The following is a 26,448-nucleotide window of genomic DNA, read 5'->3' on the forward strand; positions in this document are numbered from 1 at the left end:
AAAAAAATAATAATAATGACTTACCCAACACTATTGATATAGATGATGTAGTTCAAAGTGCTTTACAGTGGGATAAAGTTCAAAAATCAAAGTACATTTATCATGAAAATACACAGACATTATATAACCTTGAGTTTCCTCTCCTAGCAAGCAGCCACGAAACAAAGAAACAAATAGAACCCATTAAAAAGACCTTCGAACAGCCAATATTCAGACGAAAAAAAACATTTCCTGCAAAATAATAAATTGCAAGCAAATAGCGTTCTGAACTGGTCCGTGAAGAGAGTCATAAAATAAAATAGACAATAAAAGACAGAAAATGTTGCTTAAAAGCACAGCCGCCACAGAGGGTTTCCTATTTTTCAAAACACGACTTTACCTATCGAATTCCACAGTGGAGCAGTGAGAGCGCCAGCGATCCATCGGCAGCCGCTGCGGTATTTCAGCAGCAAGAGTTAACTGCAGACGACAGGCCCGGAATCACGCGACACACACAATATGCTGGAGGCACTCAGCAAGCCAGGCAGCATCTGTAGAAAGGACATTTCGGGCCGAGACCCTCCCTCAGGCGCGGATAGGTCGTGCACCCTCCGTGTAGCTGAAACATCTCACGGAATCTACAACAGAGTCTCCTCATCCCCGCCACTGAAAGGTTTCGCAGCCCCGGCGAGTGTTGCTGCTTTTACCCGAGGTGCACTACGGATCTCCGGCTTCTACCCGGATCAACTCGCCCCCGGTTTCAAGCTCCGGCCTGCGATCCGCTCCGAGCGTTCGGCGTCCCGCCTTCTGAACAATCCGCCGCTCCAGAACCGGATCTGCGATGCCAGGAGGGTGACTGGGGTGATTCATCTCCGTTGAGTTGGAGATCTCAGTCAGATGGAAGCGCGGAGTTCGTCTCAGAATCACTGGAAATTCCCCACAATTACTTCCTCAGTCTCTTCGTTTACAGCACACGCGATGTAAACTTAAGAAACTTGGTCACACACATCATTTGGCGTCAGATTCAATAATATATTTTTCTGAGTAGATTTGTATTGAGAGGTAAAGGGCAAATTTGGTGATACAGGTATAAGGAAAGGGACAGACAGTCAGAGACAGAGAGGGAGAAAGAGATTTTTCCTTCGCCAGCGCTCCGTCATCCGTTCTGCAAGTAGCCAGGGAGGAAGTTACGAGGAAGTCAACAACCTGCGGGAATACCAGATTTCCCATGAGCCTTTAATTCAGCCTCTTCCCAAACGCCTAAACCGTGTTTTGTGGATCGAGCCGCTGTTTCAGAACCGACCTGATGAGGCCAGGCGGCAAGTAGGGAATCTTCCGCTGTCTGAGGCGTAAGAAGTTTACTGGACAGGCCGAGAGAAACCACTTGCACCTTGTGAGTCCAGCCCAGAACAAGGAAAGCGGATTGGAACCGGACTGTAGGTGGGTGAAATCAGGCATCGTCTTCACCGGAAGGGCTTTGGAAATATGGACCTCACTGAAAAGCTAAAGCTAAACTTGTTCCAGACCGTGGCGTATATTTTCTCTTTTTAGGTGAATAAATATTTAACAGTTGTTCTAAGTATATATTTAACTGCCGTTTAAAACCGGACTGGGTCCTATTTTAAAGCTGTTCTTTTCTGTCCTGCTGCAAACTGCCGAGATTCTCTTTCTGAATTCATTGACTTTCAGTCCTGTTTGTTGTCTTCCTGACCCCTCCGTCACTTGAGATCAGTTGGAAGGGAGCAGGCCGCCTTCCCACTGAACAAAAGCAGTAACATAACGTTCATTCCCTGAGACTGCAGCGCATCTAGTGGACAATCGCGGTACTGCAGGAGTTCAGCAGCTCTCCGACAGTGAAGGGATCCGGAACCAGGAAGTACCGGTAGTTAACATGGCTTCGAGAGGACAAGTCGAGAGTTGGAGCGAGGAGGCAATTTGTCCCATCTGCCTGGATTTCTTCACCGATCCGGTATCACTGGAGTGTGGACACAATTTCTGCCGCTCCTGTATTACACAATGTCGGGAAAGTGCGAAAATAAATACCTGCCCGGAATGTAGAGAGGTATTTGCAGATGGTAAACTCAGGCCAAGTCGGGTCTTAGCAAGACTGGCTGAAAAAGCTCGAAAACTAAACCTGAATCCGAAAGACAAGGAAAGTAAACTTCACTGCGAGGAACATGGGGAAGAATTGAAGCTGTTTTGTGAAACCGACAGGACACTGATCTGTGTGATTTGTGCAGCTTCCCAGGAACACAGAGAGCACCGCTTCCTGACGATTAAAGAAGGCTTCGAAATTTACAAGGTAAAAATAGCCTACTGTTGATAGTCTGTTTATGTTGCGTCATCTTTTTTGTCTAATTCTTTCACTGTTTAATTCCCAGGATCGAATTAAATGGTTCTTAGATTCTCTCACAAAGAAGAAATCAGACTTCGAGAAAATTGAGCAGCAACAGAAAGAGAAAATTTCCAGAGTCCGGGTGAGGCCTTCCTGAGCAGAATTTCGTACATTGTTGTGTAGTTTTGCTCCCGTTCATGCAGAATAGCAGAGTATGGTAGCTCCCGTGACCTGGGTTCGATCCCAACCTCTAGTGCTCTCTGAGTGGAGTTTGCATGTTCTCCCTGTTATGAAGATGGTTTCGCAGATATTGCCGAGGGATGTTGGTTGAATGGTTAAGTCGCTACTGTAATTTGGTGGTAGAAATAAACGGACAGACTATTATTCAGATGGGGTGAGAATTCAAAATGCAGAGATGCAAAGGGACTTGGGAATCCTTGTGCAGGATACCCTGAAGGTTAACCTCCAGGTGGAGTTGGTGGTGAAGAAGGAGAATGTACTGTTGGCATTCATTTCTAGAGGTATAGAATACAAGAGCAGGAATGTGATGCCGATGCTCTATAAGGCACTCGTGAGACCACTCTTGGGGTATTGTGTGCAGTTTTGGTCTCCTTATTTTAGAAGGGATATACTGACATTGGAGAGGACTCAGAGAAGATTCACAAGAATGATTCCAGGAATGAAAGCATTACCAAATGAGGAACATCTGGCAGCTCTTGGGCTGTATTCCCTGGAGTTCAGGAGAATGAGGGAGGATCTCATAGAAACATTCTGAATGTTAAAAGGCCTGATCAGTCATTGAGTGTATTAAAGGCAGAGATAGATAGGCTCTTGATTAGCCAGGGCATCTAAGGGTATGGGAAAATAGCAGGGGAGTGGGGATGACTGGAATTAGATCAGTCCATGACTGAATGGTGGAGGAGACTTGATGGGCCGAATGGCCCACTTCTACTTCTATATCTTATGCTCTTATCTTATGTTCTTAACCTTGTGAAGGTGTGTGGTCAGCGAATCACGTTGGAGTGGACAATTGGTTTCAGGGAAAGGTGAGGAAATGGGATTGAAGATCTGAGAATCAGCAAATAATTTAATGGGCTGAATGGTCACTTTCCATGTTACAGGGTAAATGGGGGCAATGAGTTTGATGGGAATTCTCTTAGCAGTGGCATGGACCTCAAGGGACTGAATTTTATAGTGACATAAGAAAATACAACACAACAGCACAATAAATTAATCTTCAGCTTTCATTTGTCAGGAACAGTCACACAGCCTTCAGTCCCACATCACATCCCAGTTTGCTGAACTGCGCCAGATTCTCACTGAGAAAGAGCAACACTTACTCAGACATCTCAGGGAAGAAGAGGAGAGGATTCTAAATCCAATGGAGAAAAATCTTCAGGAGATTCAAGAGAATTTAAATTCTATCCAGGAAGAAATCTCAAAGTTACAGGAACAAATGGATCAACAAGAAAATGTGATATTTCTCATGGTGAGAGATTTCAGTTTGGTTCTGTAAAAGTGCACAGTCTCTAAATGATGTATTTTAAATCAATGTGGTATTTACAGATACAATCATTGTAAACAGATTTAAACCGGAGAGATGTTTTGACTGTTCAGGATTGTTGTCATTCCCCAAACCAGCCTCTCAGAACATCACAGGATAGTCTGCATCCTCTTCAGGAATGAGTTACTCTGATCGTAGCACTGAGCTGGTTCCCACGTATAACATCCCCTGATACTCAGAGTAACATCCAGTTACCATCACAGGCTGTGAGTGTGTCTGGTGTGGTGTGTGTGTGTGAGGGTCTCTCTGTCGATTATTAGGAACTGAGGTTGAATTGCAGAATGTGACCCACACATCAGATTTACCATCTATATCTGCTTTGTATTAGCTTCATTGTTTCAGAGAATTTTGCACTGTCTGTTGTCTGTTTTCAGATATATTTGTCATCAGATGATATCCCATTTTACGTCATAGACTGTTTTTTCAGTCCATTCTCTCCTCTCAATTTCCCTGCTTCACAAGCCTCCTCCCACCTACTCACCACACCCAGCAACAGTGCCCCCAACTCCATGGTCCCTCATGTGTTTATGCAGCTTCCCCATTACATTCAATCTCTGCTGTTCCACTTCAACCACTCCTGTGGCAGTGAGTTCCACGTTCTCTTCACTGAATTTCTTATGGGATTCATTAAAAATCACCTGGCTTTTTATCTTTGACCTAAGGTCTGCCCATAAATAGAGATAGAGTACTTTTCCACCTGCACCCAATCAAATCCATCACTAATCTTAAATTCCTCCATCTTATCATCCTGACACATATCCAGATAAAAATGCAGCCTTTCGTGTCAGTTTCATCCTCTCAGTTATGGTCTAATTTTCAGAAACATTCCTTGTCATTTACCCTGTGGTTCCGTGTTGTTCGTGTATTGTGTGGGAGTGGGAGTTTTCAGCATCTTATAATGAATTGGATGAAATTCAGGATGTGGACAGTAAGTCTAAGTCTATTCACGTTTGTGTTCTATTCATTTCAGGAGAAAGTTCTTCAGAAGAGGAGGTAGGACATGCTCTTTACTGACACCCTGTATGGATTTTTAAAATAGTTCCAAATTGCAGTTTATAACTAGAAGTTTAATATTTACAGGGTTAAGGATGATGTCCAGGAATTGTCAGTGACAAACGAGGTCTTTTCAGCTGCAAAATTTGATCACCCTTATTTGTTGAACACAGCTCTGAGAGAAACGCTTGATGCCGTTAATCAAGGTAAAACTTGCAAAAATTCATTTGAGCAACACACACAAAATGCTGGAGGAACTCAGCAGGCCAAGCAGCATCTATGGAAAAGCATACAGTCGACCTTACGGAACAAGACCCTTCAGCAGGCCTGGAGATAAAAAGATGAGGAGTAACTCTAATCCACATCTCTTTTCCTCCGGTCCTGCTGAAGGGTCTTGGCCTAAAATGTTGACTGTACTCTTTTCCATAGATGCTGCCTGGCCTGCTGAGTTCCTCCAGCATTTTGTGTGGGTTGCTTGGATTTCCAGCATCTTCAGATCTTCTCTTGTTAAAGATTTATTTGTCCTTGTTTATGAGGTACAATTAAGTCATCATTTGAAGCAAAGATTTGCTGCAATAATGGGCTGAAGGGGAACTGAAGTTTATTCCGCATCAACCCCACTTACTGGGAGGCACAGTGTCATGCGGTCAGCTGGAGACGTCAGACCCCTGAACACAAGAACACAGGGGCACAATTTAAACAATACACGGGACTGTTAGATGAACCACTGCATCCTGATCCCATGCTCACTGCACTAACATGCCAAAAGATGAGTTTGAATCCTACCACAGTAGCTGGGGAATTCAAACTGACTTCATGAAATTGTAGGGAATGAAACCGGGTATCAATATGATTACCGGGATTGTCAGAAAAATACACGAGGCTTTCGTGCACCACTCACTCTGCCTGACTCATCTGTGACTGGAGACTCTGGTTGACTCAGCTCTGCCCCCTGCTGGACTCACGAGTCTCACTGTTGTTATCAAACCACCATATTGAGGCATCGTCAGACTGAGCCTGGACACACCAATCAGCATTGACCTCGGTCAAGATGTTATTTCAGAGAAGCCCACGCAGTATAGTCGGCCTGGGAAAGCTTGCTCACACATGCACAAGAAGGATTTGCATATTGTAGTCAGAGCATCAGCAATGCACATTGTTATTTCCCTCAGTAATCTGGAAACCATTTTCTTCACACACAAAAATTTATTGATTTTAGCAGCTCAACCACAGGTCACACATTCTTAATACACACCAGACATATACTCGTTGGAATTTAGAAGATTGAGGGGGGAACTGATTGAAACGTATAAAATCCTAAAGGGATTGGACAGGCTAGATGCAGGAAGATTGTTCCCGATGTTGGGGAAGTCCAGAACGAGGGGTCACAGTTTGAGGATAAAGGGGAAGCCTTTTAGGACCGAGATGAGGAAAAACTTCTTCACACAGAGAGTGGTGAATCTGTGGAATTCTCTGCCACAGGAAACAGTTGAGGCCAGTTCATTGGCTATATTTAAGAGGGAGTTAGATATGGCCCTTGTGGCTAAAGGGATCAGGGGGTATGGAGGGAAGACTGGTGCAGGGTTCTGAGTTGGATGATCAGCCATGATCATACTGAATGGTGGTGCAGGCTCGAAGGGCCGAATGGCCTACTCCTGCACCTATTTTCTATGTCTCTACATTTCTATTTGAAGATAAATCGTAACATACAAATACTTTGGTGTGCACACTGACCTTCAAAGTGTACACACACCCACTGAAATTTACCACATTCAGCACACAAACGAGGAGAACCACTAACACATACCCAGAGTGGGACACAGAGTCAAACTTAGCATCACAAATTCCATTTACAAACTGTAAGAATGAATTCTGCCATCCCTATACAGTCTGTCCATCCTGCAGCAGCTAACCGCCGTCGTTCGTGATGTCACATCAACAGTTCACTGACTCCAGAATACGATTCCTCAGGAGGATGATCTGGGAAAGGTTTTGGCAGATGTTCAACCCACAGCCCTCCTCATCTATCTAGAAAACTAAGATGTCTTCCTGAGCAAATCCTATTTGCATGTGTTCATCCTACATCCCTCTAACCATTTCCTATCTGTGTACCTGTCTAAATTTATTTAAAATATTTCAATTATACCTGTTTCTACAGCTTCTGCTGGCAGCAAATTCCATTTACCCAGCTCGCTCTCTGTGAGAAAGATACCCCATAGATCCCATATAAATATTTTCCCTCTCACCTAAAGTATAGGCCCTCTGGTTTTGTACTCCCATGTTCTGCAGGGAAAAAAAACTCTCACCTTACCTTTGTCCTTTATGATTTAATATAACTCGATAGTGGGTCACCCCTCAACACCCTGCACTCCAAGGAAGTAGCCCCAATCAATGCAGTCTCTCCTTTTAACACAAGCCCTCTCATCCTGGTTACACCCTCCTGAAGCTTCCTGTCCAGTGCAATGACATCCATCCCATAGTCCGGGAACCAGGAATGCAGACAATGCTCAAAGCGTGGTCTTAAGTTCATGTGGAGAATGTTGAAAAGGGTGATGAATACAGGGCTGAATGCTTAATATTTGAATGTCCCATTGTAGCATGGGTAGAGATTGGCAGATACAAGTTCTATCTGAAAGAAGATCATGGTTGGAAGCTTATGGCACACATCCATCCATGCCAGCTTCCAAGGTTTAGATGATCCAACTCCCCGGAGTATGGATATTTGGCCCCTTTAAAGATTCAGGACAGTCCCACTAATTGCCAGGTTAAAAAGACCATGATGGGAGTTATATGCAGGGCTCTAAATGCAGTAGCAGCCAGGATATGGGAAACAACTGACAACAGGAGTTAGAATTAGCATGTGAAAAGGGCAATGTTATAATATTAACGGGGGACTTCAATGTGCAGGTAAATGAGGAAAATCAGATTGCTGCTGCATCCCAAGAGAGGGAGTTTGTAGAATGCATACAAGATGTTCATTTTTCAGCAGCTTATGGTTGAGTACATCAGGAGAAAGGCAATTTGGACTGGGTGTTGTGTAATGAATCAGATTTGATTTGGGAACTAAAGGTAAAGCAACCCAGAGGAAAGTGATCATAATGTGGTAGAATTCACCTTGCAGGTTGAGAGGGAGAAGATAAAGCCAGATGTATCAGTACAACTGTGGAAAATATAAAAGCAAGATAAAGGAGCTAGCCAATGTAGTTTGGAATGACAGCAATAAAGGCTGGAGTTTCTGGGGACAATTCAGAAGGCGCAGAATGGATCCATTCCAAAGATGATGGTGTATTCTAAACAAATGATGAGGTAACTGTGGCTGACAAGGGAAGTCAAAGGCAGCATAAAAGGAAAAGAGAGGGCATATAATATAAGCAAAAAGTAGCAGGATGATGGTTGGGAAGATTTCAATAATCACCAGAAGGCAACTAAAAAGGCATAAGGAGACAGGGTGAAATATGAAGAGAAGCTAGAAATATGAAGAGAAGCTAGCCTATAATACTAGAGAAGAGGATGCCAAATGTATCAGAGAGGTGAGAGAGGATATCAAACCTCTAGAAAATGATGCTGGAGAAATGGTAATGGGAGACAAAGAAATAGTGGAGGAACTTAATAAGTATTTTATGTCAGCCTTCAATGTGCAAGATACTAACAGTGTACCAGAGATGCGAGATTGTCAGGGGGCAGAAGTGGGTGTTGTTGCCATTACTGGGAAGGTGTTTGAGAAGGTGAAAGATCTGAATATTGATAGATCACCTAGACCAGATGGGCTACACCCGATTTGCTCCAGATTCAGAAAGAGGTGGCTGAAGAGTTTGTGAAGGCATTAGAAATGATTTTTCAAGCATCTCTGGACTCTGAAATGGGTCTGGAGAACTGGAAAATTGCAAAAGTTACTCCACTCTTTAAAAAGGGAGGGAGGCAGAAGAAAGGAAATTATATGTGAGTTATCTGTTGTTTGTTGTTTATATGTGAGTTAGTCTGATTTCAGTGAAATAGTTGGCAGGCATGTGGCGTGCTTGGAAATATATTGGAGTCCATTACTAAGGAGGTTTTGGGCTACATGGAGGCATATGATAAAAGAGGCCAATATAATATTAGCATGGTTTCCTTTAAGGGGAAATCTTGCCTGACAAATCATTGGAATTCTTTGATGAAGTAACAGGCAGCGTAGACAAAGAATGATTTTGGATGACTGAACTAATGCCTTTGTGGCCAAGTTAGTGGATAATATGAACATAGGTGAAGGGGCAAGTAGTATTTAGGATGCTGGGTGTCCACAGGGAGAGACAGGCAGATTAGGAGGTTAGGCAAAGAACTGGCAGATGGAATGTAGTGTAGGGAAGCTGTGCTCGCACTTTGGTAGATTGAATAATGGCAAAGACTATTTTCTAAATGGGGAGAAAATTCAAAAGTCAGAGGTACAAACAGTTCTTGTGAAGTATTCACTAAAGGTTGCCGGTTGAGTCAGTAGTAAGGATGACAAATGCAATGTTAGCATTCATTTCAAAAAGGACTAGAATGTAAGAGCAAGGATGTAATGCTTTGGATTTCTGAGGCATTGGTCAGACCGCGCTTGGGGTACTGTGAGCAGTTTTGGACACATTATCTTTAAAAAAAGATGTGCAGGCACTGGAGAGGGTCCGGAGGTGGTTCATGAGGATGATTCCGTGAATGAACAGGTTAACTTATGATGAGCATTCGATGATTCTGGGTTTGTACTCACCGGAGATTAGAAGAATGAGGGAGGAGACTTTCTCGCTGTAGTTGAGGAGGATGCCAGATGAAGCTGTCGAGGTGCGCACAGTTACAAGGTTTTAATTTCCATGAGACAATAAGATATATAAAAGCAGAATTTGGCCATTTGGCCTATTGAGTTTGCTCCACCATTTCATCATGACTGATCCATTTTTCCTCTCAGCCACAACCTCCTGCCTTTTCCCCGCATCCCTTCACGCCCTGACCCATTAAGAAAATGCCAACCTCTGCCTTAAATATACATAAAGATTTAGCCTCCACAGCTGCCTGTGGCAATGAATTCCACACATTTGCTGCTCTCTGCCTAAAGAAATTTTCCTCATCTCCAATCTAAAAGGACGCCCCTCTATTTTTAGGCTCTGGTCTGAGACTCTCCCACCATTGGAAACATCCTCTCCACATCCACTCTTATCAAGGTCTTTCGCCATTTGATAAGTTTCAATTAGGTCACCCCTCATTCTTCTCAACCCCAGTCAAGACAAGTCCAGAGCCAGCTAACACTCTCCATATGACAAGCTGCTTTTTCCTGGAATGGAATCATTTTCGTGAACCTCCTTTGAACAATCTCCAGTTTCAGTGCTTCCTTTCTTAGATAAAGGACCCACAAATGCTCATAGCACTCCAAGTGAGGCCTCACCAGTGCTTTATAAAGTCTCAAAATTTATATCTTATATTCTAGTCCTCTTGAAATGAATGCTAATGTTGCATCTGCCTTCCTCACCACAGAATCAACCTGCAAATTAACCTATAGGGAAGCTGCACAAGGACTCCCAAATCCCTTTGCACCTCAGATTTTTATATTTTCCCTTCAGTTACAGATATTCAACCCTTTCCTTTCTTCAACCACAGTGCATGACCATACGCTTACCGACGGTGTATTCTAACTGCCACTTCTTTCCCCTTCTCCCGATCTCTCTCAGTCCTTCTGTAACCTCCCTATTTCCTCAATATTACCTGCCCCTCCACCTATATCATCTGAAATCTTTGCAACAACACCATCAATTCCATCATCCATATTCTGCGAAATGAATCCGTCCCAACCCAGTCCCCTATGGAACACCGCTTGTCAATGGCAGCTAATTGGAGAAGGCTTCCTTTATTCCCACTCTTTGCCACCTGCCAGTCAGCCATGGCTTTATCTATGCAATGATATCTATGTAATACCATGGACTCATAGCTTGCTAAGCAGCCTCATGTGTGGCACCTTGTCAAAGGCCTTCTGAAAATCCAAGTACGCAACATGAACCAATTCTTCTTTGTCCTGCATGTATTTCTTTAAACAATTCCAACAGATTTGTCAGGCAGTATTTTCCCTTGAGGAAACCATTCTGATGACAGCCCATTTTTATCATGTGCCTCCAAGTACCCTGAAACCCCATCCTTAATAATCGACTCCAACATTTTCCCAACCACTGAGGTCAGACTATCTGGCCTGTAGTTTCCTTTCTCCCTTTTTGAAGAGTGCAGTGACATTTGCAGTTTTCCAGTGTTCCAGAACCATTCCAGAGTATTGAAAGACCATTACTAATCTCCCCAGAAACTCTTCAGCCACCTCCTTCAGAACTCCGGAGGGTATACCATCTGGTTCAGGTGACTTATCGACCTTTCAGTTTCCCAACCTTCTCTCTAGATATCGTAACTTCATACACTTAGAGCCACCTGACACCTGGAACTTCCACCGTACTGCTAGTGTCTTCCACAGTGAAGACTGATGCAAAATACTTCTTCAGTTCACCCGCCACCTCCAACAGGATCCCACCACTAAGCACATCTTTCCCTTCCCCCTCTCTCTGCTTTGTGCAGGGATTGCTCCCTACGCGACTTCCTTGTCCATTCGTCCCCCCATCCTTTCCCACCAATCTCCCTCCCAGCACTTATCCTTGTAAGCAGAAGAAGTGCTGCACATGCCCTTACACCTCCTCCCTTACCACCATTCAGGGCTCCAGACAGTCCTTCCAGGTGAGGCGACACTTCACCTGTGAGTTGGCTGGGGAGATATACTGTGTCCGGTGCTCCCGATACGGCCTTCTATATTTTGGTAAGTCCCGACACAGGCTGGGAGACTGTTTCGCTGAACACCTATGCTCCGTCCGCCAGAGAAAGCAGGATTTCCCAGTGGCCACGCATTTTAATTCCACATCCCATTCCCATTCTGACATGTCTATCCACAGCCTCCTCTACTGTCAAGATGAAGCCACACTCAGGTTGGAGGAACAACACCTTATATTCTGTCTGGATAGCCTCCAATCTGATGGCATGAACATTGACTTCTCTAACTTCCATTAATGCCCCACCTCCCCTTCGTACCCCATCCATTATTTATTTGTTTATTATTATTAATTTTTTTTCTCTCTCCTTTTTCTCCCTCTGCCCCTCTCACTATACTCCTTGCCCATCCTCTGGGCTTCACCCTCCCCCTTCTCCCCCTTTCTTTCTCCCTGGGCCTCCTGTCCCATGATCCTCTCATATCCCTTTTGTCAATCAACTGTCCAGCTCTTGGCTCCATCCCTCCCCCTCCTGTCTTTTCCTATCATTTCAGATCTCCCCCTCCCCCTCTCACTTTCAAATCTCTTACTATCTCTTCCTTCAATTAGTCCTGACGAAGGATCTTGGCTGAAACGTTGACTGTACCTCTTCCTATAGATGCTGCCTGGCCTGCTGCGTTCACCAGCAATTTTTATGTGTGTTGCTTGAATTTCCCCATCTGCAGATTTCCTTGTGTTTACTTTCTTATTCCATCTTTACCTTCTTAATTACTTTTTAGTTGCCTTCTGTTGGTATATAAGTTTTCCAATCCTCCAACTTCCCACTAATTTTTGCGCCCCTCTATGTTCTCAATTAGGCATTTATGTTGGCTTGACTTCCCGTGTTGGACATGGTCATGTCATCTTGCCTTTAGAATAGTTCTTCCTCTTTGGGAGAAGTACCCAGTGCCTTATGAGTTGCTTCCAGAAATTCCAGCCATTGCTGCTCTGTGTCATCTCTACCTGTGTTCTATTCCAATCTTTCCTGTCCAACTCCTCTCTCATGCCATGCCACTGTAATTTCCTTTACTTCACTCCAATACTGATATATCTGACTTTAGCTTTTCTTTCTCAAATTGCAGGTTGAATTCGATCATGTTATGATCATTTTCCCCTAAGGGTTCCTTATGCTTTCTAATTGCTTCCGGTACATTACACAACACACAATCCAGAATAGCAGATCCCCAGTCGGCTCAATCACAAGCTGCTCCAAAAAGCCATATCATGGACATTCTAGAAATACCCTCTCTTGGGATCCAGCACTAACCTGATTTTCCAAAACCACCTATATTGAAATCGCCTGTGACTACTGTAATATTTCCATTTTGGCATGTATGTTCTATCTCTTGTTGTAACTTGTCATTGATATCTTTACTTCCATTTGCTGTCTGTACATAGCTCCCACCAAAGTCTTTTTACCCTTGCAGTTCCTCAGCTCTATCCACAGTGATTCAACACCTTCCGTCGCTAGGTAATGCCTTTACAATGATTTAATTTAATTGTTTATAATCATGGCCAAGCCAGCCAATCTGCCTTCCTGCCTGTCCTTTTGATACAATGTGTACCCTTGGACACTCAGCTCCCAGCTATAATCTTCTTTCAGCCATGATACAGTGATGTTGTTGGCATCACTGTATCTATATCTTGTGTATCTGTAACTGTGCCACAAGTTCATCGACCTTATTTCATATACTGTGCACATTCAAATGCAAGTCCTTTCATCCTGTATTCACCTTTCTCGATCTTGTCTGCCTTTTACATTGCAACTCATCCTGTTGACTGCAATTTTGCCCTATCATCAGCCTCCCCTTGCTCGGAGTCAACCAACTACCTCATCCTCGGCACTATCACTCCGGTTCCCGTTGCCCTGCTAAATTAGTTTAAACGCACCCAAGCACATCTAGTGAACCAGCCCACAAGGATACTGGACCACCTCCAGTTCAGGTGTAACCCATTCCTTTTGTACAGGCCATACCTTCCCCAGAAGAGATCCAAATTATCCATAAATATGAACCCCTCCCCACTGCGCCAGTTCCTCAGCCACACATTAACCTGTGCAAGTCATCCTATTCTTACCCTCACTGGTACGTGGTACAAGCAGCAATCCAGAAATTACTATGATGGTGGCCCTGTTCTTCAGCTTTCTACCTAGCTCCCTAAAATCCCTCTTCAGGACCTCTCACCTTGTCTACCTATGACATTGGTGCCATCCTTGCCCTTGAGACTACCATGGACATGATCCGAGACATCCCTGATCCTGGCACCAGGGATGGTTGTCCGCCTGCTGCAGGTGGGTAAAACGTATGATCCAGGTGTCTCTATCACGCTCACATCGACGTCTTTGTTCTTCTGACTAAGGAATCTCCAGTCAACATCTTGACAGGTACCTGGATAAAAAAGGTGTAAAGGAATAATGGGCAAATGTGACTAGCTCATCAAAACAAGTTGGTTGGCACAAACGAGTTGGGCTGAAGAGCCTCTCTGTCCCCCTCATTAAGTCATTCCAGTATTCACTCACCCCTCCCCATCTGGATGCAGTTGTTGTCCACCAAGTGCGCACCCTCTTTGCTACTGCTATCTACCCTCTTTCTTTCCACTTCTGAAGAAAGCTCTTGCTCAGAAACATCGACTATCCATCTCCTTCCACACATGCTGCTTGATGTGCTGAGTTCCTCCAGCATTTTCTGTGCATTAATCAAGAAAACTCCACTCTCATTCTCGGAGGAACTACCTCGGGAAGATGGTGGTTATCCATCTGCTGTAGTTGGGTAGAACCTCGAGAACTCCTGGCGGCTAACCGACTGTGCCTGATGCTCAGCAGCCTCTTCCCTCGTCTCGAGTCTGCGCTGTCTGAGTCTCACACCCCGCCCCGTCGTGCAACCCATTCGACCTATCCCCGCGGACTCTAATTCTCTGCTTCTCTCCCAGACTCTGTCACCCTGGATGTGGAAACGGCGAATCCGGAGCTCGAAGTGACTGCGGATCGGAAGAGTGTGAGACTGACCGAGACCCGGAGGGATCTCCCCTACACTGGGAAGCGGTTCAGAGTCTGGGGTTGTGTGCTGGGATTGGAGAGATTCACATCGGGGAGACATTACTGGGAAGTGGAGGTGGCAGGGAATCGGTACTGGAGTCTGGGAGTCGCGGCAGAGTCTGTAGACAGAGGGGGAGGTGTTGGATTGAGACCGGAGACCGGATTCTGGATCATCAGCCAGATTGATGACGTGATCTGTGTTCCCACCTCCCCTGAATCCCATCTTCCTGCCGGTCCCATCCCCGGGAGGGTGGGAGTTTATCTCAGTTACGAGTCCGGGACAGTTTCATTTTACAACGCGAAGACCAATTTCCATCTCCACACCTTCACTGGGAATAAATTCGTGGAGAAACTTTATCCATTTTTCAGGACATGGGATACAAACCAGTGGCTGAGAATCTGCTCCGGTTCTGCTCCAGGTCTGTAAATGGGTCGAGTCCCGGGACCGGCGTCAGGAGTAAGTCAGCATAAATATAAATGTGCCGAGAGTGAAATAAACATGATGTGAGAATTTTCAATCCTTTAATTTTACTCGTTCACTGCGTCCGTCACATGCACAGAAATGCTGCGGATTCAGCAGCATCTGCGGGTGGCGGGTCCTGAGCTCCCCGGCTCCCCCGGGTCCTAAAGTCCACCGTGAGTGGTGTAGTGGGACAAGTGGTGGTGGTGCTGACTGGAAGAGGTGAATCTTGGGGAGAAAAGACATGTAGTGGTGGTAACCAGTGAAGTGCCAGAGAATCCCAGCATGTCAGGCAGCATTTGTAGAGGGAAATGGACAATTGATGTCTTGTTTAATTAAAAAGGGAAATTGACAGTTGGGGCTGGGGAAGCGATGATTGGAAGCTTGAAAATTCGACATTCATGAGTCTGGATTCCCACATGCTACATATCATTGCAGGCAGGTTTACTAGAGCTGTTGGGAGTGCTTTAAACTAATATGGCAGGGGGAGGGGAACCAGGATGATAGAGCTGTGGATGAGCCAGCAGGTTTACAAATAGATGATGCGTGTAACATGGATGTAAAGAAGGACAAGCCAATGACTGGCTACAAATGTAGAGCAAAGAGTTAAATTGTACCATCGGCAAAATTCAAAATGGCCATAAGACCACAAGACAGAGGAGTGACAAAGGACATTCAGCCCATCGAGACTGCGCTGCCATTTTATCATGGCTGATCCCGGATCACATGCAACCACATACGCCTGCCTCTCACCATATCCCTTGATGCCCCGACTAATCAGGAGTCCAACACTTCCGCTTTAAATACACACACAGACTTCCTCCACTGCAGTCTGTGGCAGAACATTTCACAGATTCAACAACCTTTGGCTTAAAGTTTCTCCTTACCTCTGTTCTAAAAGGTCACCCCTCAATTTTGAGGCTGTGCCCTCTAGTTCTGGATACCAACACCAGAAGAAACATCCACCCGATCTGGTCCTTTCAACATTCGGAAGGTTTGAATGAGATTCCCACACATTCTTCTACATTCCAGTGAGTACAGGTCCAAAGCTGCGAATCATTCCTCATATTAACCCCTTCGTTCCCAGAATCATCCTTGTGAACCTCCTCTGGGCGCTCTCCAATAACAATACATCCTTTCTGAGATAAGGGGCCTCGAACTGTTGACAATACTCCAAGTTCAGCCTGACCAGTGTCTCATAAAGCTATGCAGGACTGCATAAAGAATTCAGGGCTGAGGTGCTGTATTTAAATACATGTAGCATTCAGAATAAGGTGGACAAATTTGTGGCGCAATTAAGAGATTTGTTGGTATGATATTGTGGGCATCACTCAGTTGTGGCTGAAAGAAGGCAATAGCTGGGAGCTTAATATCAAAGGATATACTTTGTATCGAAAGGACAGGCAGTAGCAGTGGTGTGGTTCTGTTGGCAAGAGATGGAATTTCATCTTTAAGAAGAGGTGACAAAGGGTCAGAAAATGTTGATTTTTTGTCAATGGAGTTAAGAAACTGCAAGGGTGGAAAAAACATTATGGGAATCATATAAATCCAAATAGTAGTCAAGAAATGGGGTTGAGATTGAAATGGGAGTTGGAAACGGCATGTAATATGGGTAATATCACAATTGTAATGGGGGACGTCAATATGCAAGGGTTTTGGGAAAATCAGGCTGGTGTCGGAGTCGATGGGAGATTCCAAAGTCAGGGGAGCAGGAATGAGATTCTGTGGGCACAGCAGAGAGATCTGTGTGGTATGTTGCCTCTCTGATGCCAGAGTCAGGGATGTCTCAGATCGGGTCTGTGACATTCTCAAGGGCGACGGTGGGCAGCCAGAAGTCTTGCTACATATTGACACCAATGACATAGATAGACAAGGTGAGGAGGTCCTGAAGAGAGATTTTTGGGAGCTAGGTAGAGAGCTGGAGAACAGGGCCACCAGCATAGTAATCTCTGGAGGCAAAGAATAGGATGATTTGCAAGGTGACTGCATGGCAGAAGAACTGGTGCAGAGGGCAGGGGATCAGATTTAGAGATAATTGGGAGCTTTTCTGGACAAAGTACGAATTGCAGAAAAGGGACGGGTTACACCAGAACCCAAGGGGGTCCAACATTCTTGTGGGCAGGATAACAGAGTTGTTCGGGAGGTTGAAACTAATTTGGCAGGGGGATGGGAAATGGAATGATAGTGCTGAGGATGAGGTTGTTGGTTTACAAACAAAATAATATGCACCGTGAGTCCAAGCAAGAAGTGGCTGATGATGAGGCAAAATGGCAGTCAACAAAATGAGCAATGTAAAAGGTGGACAAAATCAAATAAGGTGATTGATAACTGAAGGTGTTATATTTGAATGTGCACTGTATATAGAACAAGCTAGACGATCCTGAAGCACAGTTACGGATTGGCATGTATGATGTTTTAGGCATCATTGAATCATGGTTGAAATATTATAGCTTGGGGCTTAATGTTGAAGAGTACACATTGTATCTAAAGGATTAGCAGAAAGGCAGATAGGGTGGCGTTGCTCTATTGGTAAAAACAATGAAAGCAAATCATTACAAAGGCGACATTGAGTTGGAAGGTGTTGAATCATTGTGGATAAAGCTGAGGGACTGGAAGGGTAGAAAACACTTGATGGGAGTTATATACAGATCCCAAACGGTAGTAAGGAAGTGGTTGACAAATTACAATGGGAGATAGAAAATGCATGCCAAAAGGGCAATGCTTCAATAGTCATGGGGATTTCAATATGCAGGTAGATTGGGAAAATCAGGTTGGTGCGGGACCCCAAGAGAGGGAATGTCTAAAATGGCTTTTTGGAGCAGCTCATGGTTGAGCCCACTGGGGGTTCATCTATTCTGGATTGAATGTTGTAAAATAAACTGGAATTGATTAGAGAGCTTAAAGTAAAATACCTCTTGGGGGCCCGTGATCATAATATGATCAAATTTACCCGAAAATTTGAGAAAGAGTAGCTGAAGTCAGATGTATCTGCTTTATAGTGGAGTAAATGGAGTTACAGGGGCATGAGGAGGAGCTGACCAGAATTGATTGGAAAGGAATATTGGCAGGGATGACAGCAGATCAGCAATGATTGGAATTTCTGGAAGCAATTCAGAAGACACAGGCTATATACATCCCAAGGAGGAAGAAGTATTCTAAAGACACGGTGACACAACCATGGTTAACAGAAGTCAAAGCCAGCATAAAAGCCAAACAGAGCAAAAATAATAGTTGGTAGTGCGAGGATTGGGAAGCTTTTAAAGACAAACAGAAGGCAACTTTAAAAGTCATTAAGAAGGTAAAGATGGAATAGAAAGTAAGCTAGCCAATAATATTAAAGAGAATACCAAGATCTTCTTCTGATACATGAAATGTAAAAGGGAGGCGAGAGTGGATATCGAACCACTGGAAAAAAACTCTGGTTAGGCCACAACTGCAGTATTGTGCCCAGTTCTGGTTGGCCCACTATAGGAAGGATGTTGAGGCTTTGGAGAAGGTGCAAAAGCAGTTTACCAGCATGCTGACTGATTTAGAGGCATATGTTATCACAACAGTCTGGGTAAACTTGGATTGTTTTCCCTGCAGCATCGGAAAAGCTGAGGGGGGATCTGATAGAGGTTTGTAAGATTATAAAGGGCATAGATAGCGCAGATAGGAGGTATCTGTTTCTACTCTACCACTCTATCTATGATAATCTATAAGATTATTTTATAAACCTCTATCAGATCTCCCCTCTGCTTCCGATGCTGGTGAGTATCTGTTTCCCAGGGTTGAAACGTCGAACACCAGAGGGCATACATTGAAGGTGAGAGGCGATAGGTTCAAGGGGGATGTGAGGGGTTTGTTTTTTACTCAGAGCAGTGAAGGCCTGGGCAGTGCTCCCTGGTATAGTGGTAGAGGCAAATACATCAGAGACTTTTAAGAGATATTTGGATACGCACCTGGAGGCATATGGACATGGTGTAGTTAGGGGGGATTAGTGTTTGATTTGTCTTTTAGCTGGTTCGCACAGCATTCAGCATTGTGGCTCGAAAGGCCCATCCTGTGCTGTATACTTCTATGTCTATATATTGGGTTGATACCTGCAGGCATTTCCACTGTGTTTCGGTGACACTACAACTAGAGTTCATAGGCTAAGGGTGAAGTATTTAACGGGAATCTGAAGTGGAATGTCTTCACTCAGAGGATGATCCGAGTGCATAATGAGCTACCATTTGAAGTGGTCCAATTTCAATATTTAAGTGAACTTTGGATAAGGAAATGCCTGGGAAGGATATGGAGGACTATGGTGCAGGTGTACGTTGATAGGATTAAGTAGACCAACTGTTCGGCATGGACTAGCTGGACTGAAATTCCTGTTGCTGTGCTGTAGTAGTATACGATGACTATTTCAACAAATTGTCGTCTCTTACGCATTGGCTGCTTGTTTATCATTATGTATTTTTTCTGAAATTCCATTCTATTTGTTTAGTTTCCTGAAAACGCTGACAAGAAAATTAATTTCAAGGCAGTATATTTACTTTGACTTTGCTCCAGCTGAGAGTCCCATCATTTTGTTTCTGCCCTTCCTGCAGTCCCGGTTGTCAGCAGCAGGTGGAGCTGCACAGATCCCCATCCTCTGGCTGGAAACGACGCTGCAATGAATAAACATGATCAGCTGAATTGGCGAAGTCCTGAATTCAGGGCATTAACAACGATGAACAACGGTTTTAAAAAGCAGCAGAATATCAGATTCATGATAAGACGATAAAGTAGATGCCGATAAAGTCAACAAAATCGCCAGCTTCCTTATCCATCATCACTTTAAACACATGCAGTATTCAGACCTCACCAATCTCCGATGGCCACACACACACACACACACACACACACACACACACACACACACACACACACACACACACACACACACACACACACACACACACACACACACACACACACACACACACACACACACACACACACACACACACACCTGATCCTTACGGGGACCTTTCTTTCCCAGTTATACTTCTGCTCCGAATAGAATTCAAAAATCACCTTTACGCTATAGATCGATGAGGCAAGTTTGTTTTACACAGAAGTTTGTTTTGTCCGGGAGGTGGTGGAAGGAGATACAACATTTTAGAGGCATTTAGACAGACACATAAACAGACAGGGAATGGAGGGTTGTGGACCATGTACAGGCAGATGGGATGAGATTGAACTGGCACAATGTTCAGCACAGACTTGTGGGCCGAATGGCCTGTTCCTGTGCTGTATTGTTCAATGTTCTATGTTCAGCAGTTGTGGATGCAGCAGTCAACAACAACAACTGGTATTTAGGTACAGTCGCTGTGTAAATGCAGTAAAGTGTCCCGGGCGCTTACACAGACGTGTTTCTCACTGGATACAAAAACAATGAATACAACAAACTCTGCATACTGTTACATGCATTGGAGACAGTGGAGTGAATACAGTCAACACGGGGTACAGAGGATGCTCTACACAGAGTGCATTGGTTACCACTCCCCTGTGCAATCCAACAGACTGAAGACCAAAAAATTAAAAGACACAAAGATCGGTTTGAGTTTCAAGAAAATGAGAAATAGGAGCAGAAGTGGCCATTCGGCCCCTTGCTCCTGCTCTGCCCTTCACTCAGAACATGGCTGATAATTGACCTCAGTGACAATTTCTTACACCATCCTATCATCACTGTTCCCCTTAAATCCAGAAATGTTCCGTAGAGAATTCCAAATATTCACCACACACTGGGTGAGAAAATAATTCCTCATTTCAGAACTGCTGAGGCGACCTCTGATTGTGAGACTGTGACCCCTGGTTCCACACCCCATCCAGGGGAAGCATCATTCCTGCCTCTACCCTGTCAATACCCAGTGAGACTGTCTCTGTGCCAGTGAGACCAGCTCTTATTCTTCTCATTATGACACAGTCTCAGTCAGTCTAATCTCCCTGAGGACACGACGTGAAGGGTAAAGCTTTAAAGGAAGAGGGTCAATGTTGAATCGGGATGTTCAAGGCATGTTTTTAGACACAATGAGTGGTAACAGTAGTAGTGAGGTCGGAGATGGTATTAAACAGGAAATTAGAAATGTGTGCAATAAAGGAACAGCAGTTATAATGGGTGACTTCAATCTACATGTAGATTGGATGAACCAAATTGGTAAAGGTGCTGAGGAAGAGGATTTCTTGGAATGTATGTGGGATGGTTTTTTGAACCAACATGTCGAGGAACCGACTAGAGAGCAGGCTATTCTGGACTGGGTTTTGAGCAATGAGGAAGGGTTAATTAGCAATCTTGTCGTGAGAGGCCCCTTGGGTAAGAGTGACCATAATATGGTGGAATTCTTCATTAAGATGGAGAGTGACATAGTTAATTCAGAAACAAAGGTTCTGAACTTAAAGAGGGGTAACTTTGAAGGTATGAGACGTGAATTAGCTAAGATAGACTGGCAAATGACACTTAAAGGATTGACAGTGGATATGCAATGGCAAGCATTTAAAGGTTGCATGGATGAACTGCAACAAATGTTCATCCCAGTTTGGCAAAAGAATAAATCAAGGAAGGTAGTGCACCCGTGGCTGACAAGAGAATTTAGGGATAGTATCAATTCCAAAGAAGAAGCATACAAATTAGCCAGAGAAAGTGGCTCACCTCAGGACTGGGAGAAATTCAGAGTTCAGCAGAGGAGGACAAAGGGCTTAATTAGGAAGGGGAAAAAAGATTATGAGAGAAAACTGGCAGGGAACATAAAAACGAACTGTAAAAGCTTTTATAGATATGTAAAAAGGAAAAGACTGGTAAAGACAAATGTAGGTCCCCTGCAGACAGAAACAGGTGAATTGATTATTGGGAGCAAGGACATGGCAGACCAATTGAATAATTACTTTGGTTCTGTCTTCACTAAGGAGGACATAAATAATCTTCCAGAAATAGTAGGGGACAGAGGGTCCAGTGAGATGGAGGAACTGAGCGAAATACATGTTAGTAGGGAAGTGGTGTTAGGTAAATTGAAGAGATTGAAGGCAGATAAATCCCCAGGGCCAGATGGTCTGCATCCCAGGGTGCTTAAGGAAGTAGCCCAAGAAATAGTGGATGCATTAGTGATAATTTTTCAAAACTCATTAGATTCTGGACTAGTTCCTGAGGATTGGAGGGTGGCTAATGTGACTCCACTTTTTAAAAAAGGAGGGAGAGAGAAACCGGGGAATCATAGACCGGTTAGCCTAACGTCGGTGGTGGGGAAACTGCTGGAGTCAGTTATCAAGGATGTGATAACAGCACATTTGGAAAGCGGTGAAATGATCGGACAAAGTCAGCATGGATTTGTGAAAGGAAAATCATGTCTGACGAATCTCATAGAATTTTTTGAGGATGTAACTAGTAGAGTGGATAGGGGAGAACCAGTGGATGTGGTATATTTGGATTTTCAGAAGGCTTTTGACAAGGTCCCACACAGGAGATTAGTGTGCAAACTTAAAGCACACGGTATTGGGGGTAAGGTATTGGTGTGGGTGGAGAGTTGGTTAGCAGACAGGAAGCAAAGAGTGGGAATAAACGGGACGTTGTCAGAATGGCAGGCGGTGACTAGTGGGGTACCGCAAGGCTCAGTGCTGGGACCCCAGTTGTTTACAATATATATTAATGACTTGGATGAGGGAATTAAATGCAGCATCTCCAAGTTTGCGGATGACACGAAGCTGGGTGGCGGTGTTAGCTGTGAGGAGGATGCTAAGAGGATGCAGGGTGACTTGGATAGGTTGGGTGAGTGGGCAAATTCATGGCAGATGCAATTTAATGTGGATAAATGTGAAGTTATCCACTTTGGTGGCAAAAATAGGAAAACAGATTATTATCTGAATGGTGGCCGATTAGGAAAAGGGGAGGTGCAACGAGACCTGGGTGTCATTATACACCAGTCATTGAAAGTGGGCATGCAGGTACAGCAGGCGGTGAAAAAGGCGAATGGTATGCTGGCATTTATAGCGAGAGGATTTGAGTACAGGAGCAGGGAGGTACTACTGCAGTTGTACAAGGCCTTGGTGAGACCACACCTGGAGTATTGTGTGCAGTTTTGGTCCCCTAATCTGAGGAAAGACATCCTTGCCATAGAGGGAGTACAGAGAAGGTTCACCAGATTGATTCCTGGGATGGCAGGACTTTCATATGAAGAAAGACTGGATGAACTGGGCTTGTACTCGTTGGAATTTAGAAGATTGAGGGGGGATCTGATTGAAACGTATAAGATCCTAAAGGGATTGGACAGGCTAGATGCAGGAAGATTGTTCCCGATGTTGGGGAAGTCCAGAACGAGGGGTCACAGTTTGAGGATAGAGGGGAAGCCTTTTAGGACCGAGATTAGGAAAAACTTCTTCACACAGAGAGTGGTGAATCTGTGGAACTCTCTGCCACAGGAAACAGTTGAGGCCAGTTCATTGGCTATATTTAAGAGGGAGTTAGATATGGCCCTTGTGGCTACGGGGATCAGGGGGTATGGAGGGAAGGCTGGGGCGGGGTTCTGAGTTGGATGATCAGCCATGATCATAATAAATGGTGGTGCAGGCTCGAAGGGCCGAATGGCCTACTCCTGCACCTATTTTCTATGTTTCTATGTATCTTCCTGGAATGCGCGGCTGAGATGGGGCTTGGTGGAAGCAGATACGATCGTGATGTTCAAGATGCATCTAAACAGGGACATGAACAGGCATGGACTGGAGGGTTTGGGTCATTTGCAGGCAAATTTGATTACCGAGTTTGTGCCTCCTGGTTCCACGTCCCATCCAGCAGAAACATCATTCCTGCCTCTACCTTATGAGACAGTCTGTGACAGTGAGATCACCCTTTATTATTCTAATGATGAGACGGTCTCAGTCAGTGTTATTTCCCTAAGGACACTATGTGAGTGTAAAACATTAAAGTAACAAGGTCAAAGATAAACTGGGATGTTCAAGGCATGAGTGGCATATTCCTGGAATGCACAGCTGGGATGTGGATTGATGGAGGCAGATACAACTGTAATGTTCATGAGGCAATGTAGATCTACTTTTAGTTCAACTGGGAAAGTGGACAAGGAAGAGCAGAAGGAATTTGACTCAGACAAGTGTGGGAAGTTAATCCAGTGAATGGCAGGGCCCTGGGGAGTGTTGAAGAACAAAGATACCGATGGAATCAAGTACATATTTGCCAGAGTGAAGACATCGTTAGGCAAAGTAGTGAAGAAGGCATTTGATAGTCTTGTCTTCATCAGTCAGGGTATTAAGTGCAAGAGTTGTCATGACATGGTGCAACTGTACAAGAAATTGGTGAAAACACACCTGGAGTATTGTACACAATTCTGGTTACCTGGTGATAGCAAGGATGACGTGAAGCTGGAAATGGTGCAGAAATATTTCCGTCTGATGTTGTCAGGACTACTCCTTGAGTGATGAGAAGAAACAGGATCAACCTGGACTGTTTTCCCTGGAGCGAATGAGGCTGAGAGCTGAGCTTATTGAGGTTTACAAAATACACGGATAAAGTAGAAGGTTACAGTCCTTTTCCAAGGGTCACAGAGTCTAAACCTGGAACACATAGGTTTAAGGTGAGGGGAAAGTGTGGTGAGTTGTGGGATGAGCTGCCAGAGGAAATAGTGGAGGGAGGTCTAATTAAAACATCTGAAAGACAATAAATTACAATATCGATAAGTGCTTGATAGGGAAGAGGGCAAATGGGACACGTTCATGATAACAGCTTGGTTTGCAGAGACATATTGTGCGTCTCTCCATACTGTCTGTCTCTCTACATCTATATATGAAGAGCAGGACCTCACAGCACAGCAAGTCTGGAAGTTTTCCTGCAGCCGTGTCAGTAATCCCAGTATACCCGACACCTCTCAATGTCACGTTGCATCAAATTTCCCATCTCACTGAGAAAGTTGTTTGCCTGACAGTTTCTCCACATATTTCACCACAGGACAGAACATAACACAGTAGGTGCAGGAACGAGCCCTTCAGCACAATATCTATGCTGACCATATATTTTTATTTACCCATCTTTATACCGTCCTGCTCCATGGATTGAAGGACAGAACAGGCGCAAAGGGGCCGAATGGCCACGCCTGCTCCTGTTTCTTATTTTCTAAAACACGTTTACCTCTGCGCCTTGTTCTCCCTTGGCCTACAGCCTGTCGGATTGCACAGGGAGAAGCGAGAGCACCAGAGATCTCAGCAGCAGGACGGGGTCTAGGAGGCAGCTGCAAACAACAAGCTCCAATCCACGGCAGAGAAAGGCCGAGCACCTCCCCCCCCTGTCATTGAACCATCTGACGGATTCTCCGCCATTCTCTTCACGTCTGCCATCGGTAGGATTCAAGACCCTGGTCGGTATTGTAGCTTTTGCCCGAGGTGCAACTCCCGATCTGCGGCCTCTCGTCGGGTCCGCCCGCTGACACTGGACGGGGCTGACTACTCCGCCAATGAGAGCCCGTTTTCCCAGAAGTGCTCGCTGATTGGTTGTCAGTGTGTCCGAGAATGGCCTGCTGCCAGGAGCTGGAGGCGTCGGTCTGAATTTGTTCTAGAATCAAAGGAAGCTCCCTGAAGCTACTTCGTTCATCGCCTCTCGATGGGAACCCTGCGCATACGTACTTGGTCACAGTTCTTTCAGAACAACAGCTTTGACCACAAGAACGTCAGGCATGGACAGCAGGCAGTGTCTTTCACTGGATGGACTGAGCCGACAGTCCAGACCGTTAGGCTGAACGCCTCATCGCCAGATCTCACCAAGAGTCACCGAGACCTTGCCTGGCTGGCGGTGAGAGGAGCCCCGCATACCCGGAGCATGACTCCTGCGCGCGCTGCCCTGAAATTATTACAGTGGAGATGAGACGTTCACTCAGCTCTTTGCAGACTGTGGGGCTCGCGAGTGGACGCGCAGAAAGATACAAGGCCCTGTGCCACGGCGGCTGAGTGACACTGATCGTCGGGTAGTTCCCAGGACGCACAGGAAACCGGACATCGAGTGCTGCCGTAAAATTACCAGTTCGGCGAATGATGCCCGAAACATGTTGGTCTGCCATCACATCGAGATGTCCGCAGGGCTTCCCAACCTGGGGTCCACTGCCCCTCGGTTAATGGTATCGGTCCATGGTATAAAAAAAGGATGGGAACCCCTGCTGGAGAGAAGTGTAACCGACTGGCACCTTCCAGGTTGCAGAGTACGTGCTGTGGGACGCATTGATGGGACAGGGTTCCTCTGCTACCGGACAGGGAGAGGCCGGGTTGGGTGAGGAAGTCTCTCTATTATTGTAGTAGTGAACCACCCCG

The 26,448-nt window shown here is 44.9% G+C and overlaps 1 protein-coding gene across 2 annotated transcripts; it reads left to right on the forward strand.

Moving 5' to 3' along the window:
• The first annotated feature begins 647 nt into the window (after nt 1-647).
• Nucleotides 648-15,202, forward strand: LOC140198306 (zinc-binding protein A33-like). Of its 2 annotated transcripts, none has more exons than XM_072259378.1 (6): nt 648-2,281; nt 2,361-2,456; nt 3,576-3,803; nt 4,849-4,871; nt 4,959-5,077; nt 14,579-15,202. In XM_072259378.1, the coding sequence occupies exons 1-6, from the start codon at nt 1,871-1,873 to the stop codon at nt 15,109-15,111; spliced, it is 1,410 nt and encodes a 469-aa protein (XP_072115479.1). In that variant the 5' UTR covers nt 648-1,870; the 3' UTR covers nt 15,112-15,202. The 2 variants fall into 2 exon arrangements, with proteins under 2 accessions (XP_072115479.1, XP_072115478.1); XM_072259377.1 differs by having other exon boundaries at nt 652-2,281; nt 3,570-3,803.
• The last annotated feature ends 11,246 nt before the right edge of the window (nt 15,203-26,448 follow it).

This window comes from Mobula birostris, chromosome 5, assembly GCF_030028105.1.
Source record: "Mobula birostris isolate sMobBir1 chromosome 5, sMobBir1.hap1, whole genome shotgun sequence".
Classification (NCBI taxonomy): domain Eukaryota; kingdom Metazoa; phylum Chordata; class Chondrichthyes; order Myliobatiformes; family Myliobatidae; genus Mobula; species Mobula birostris.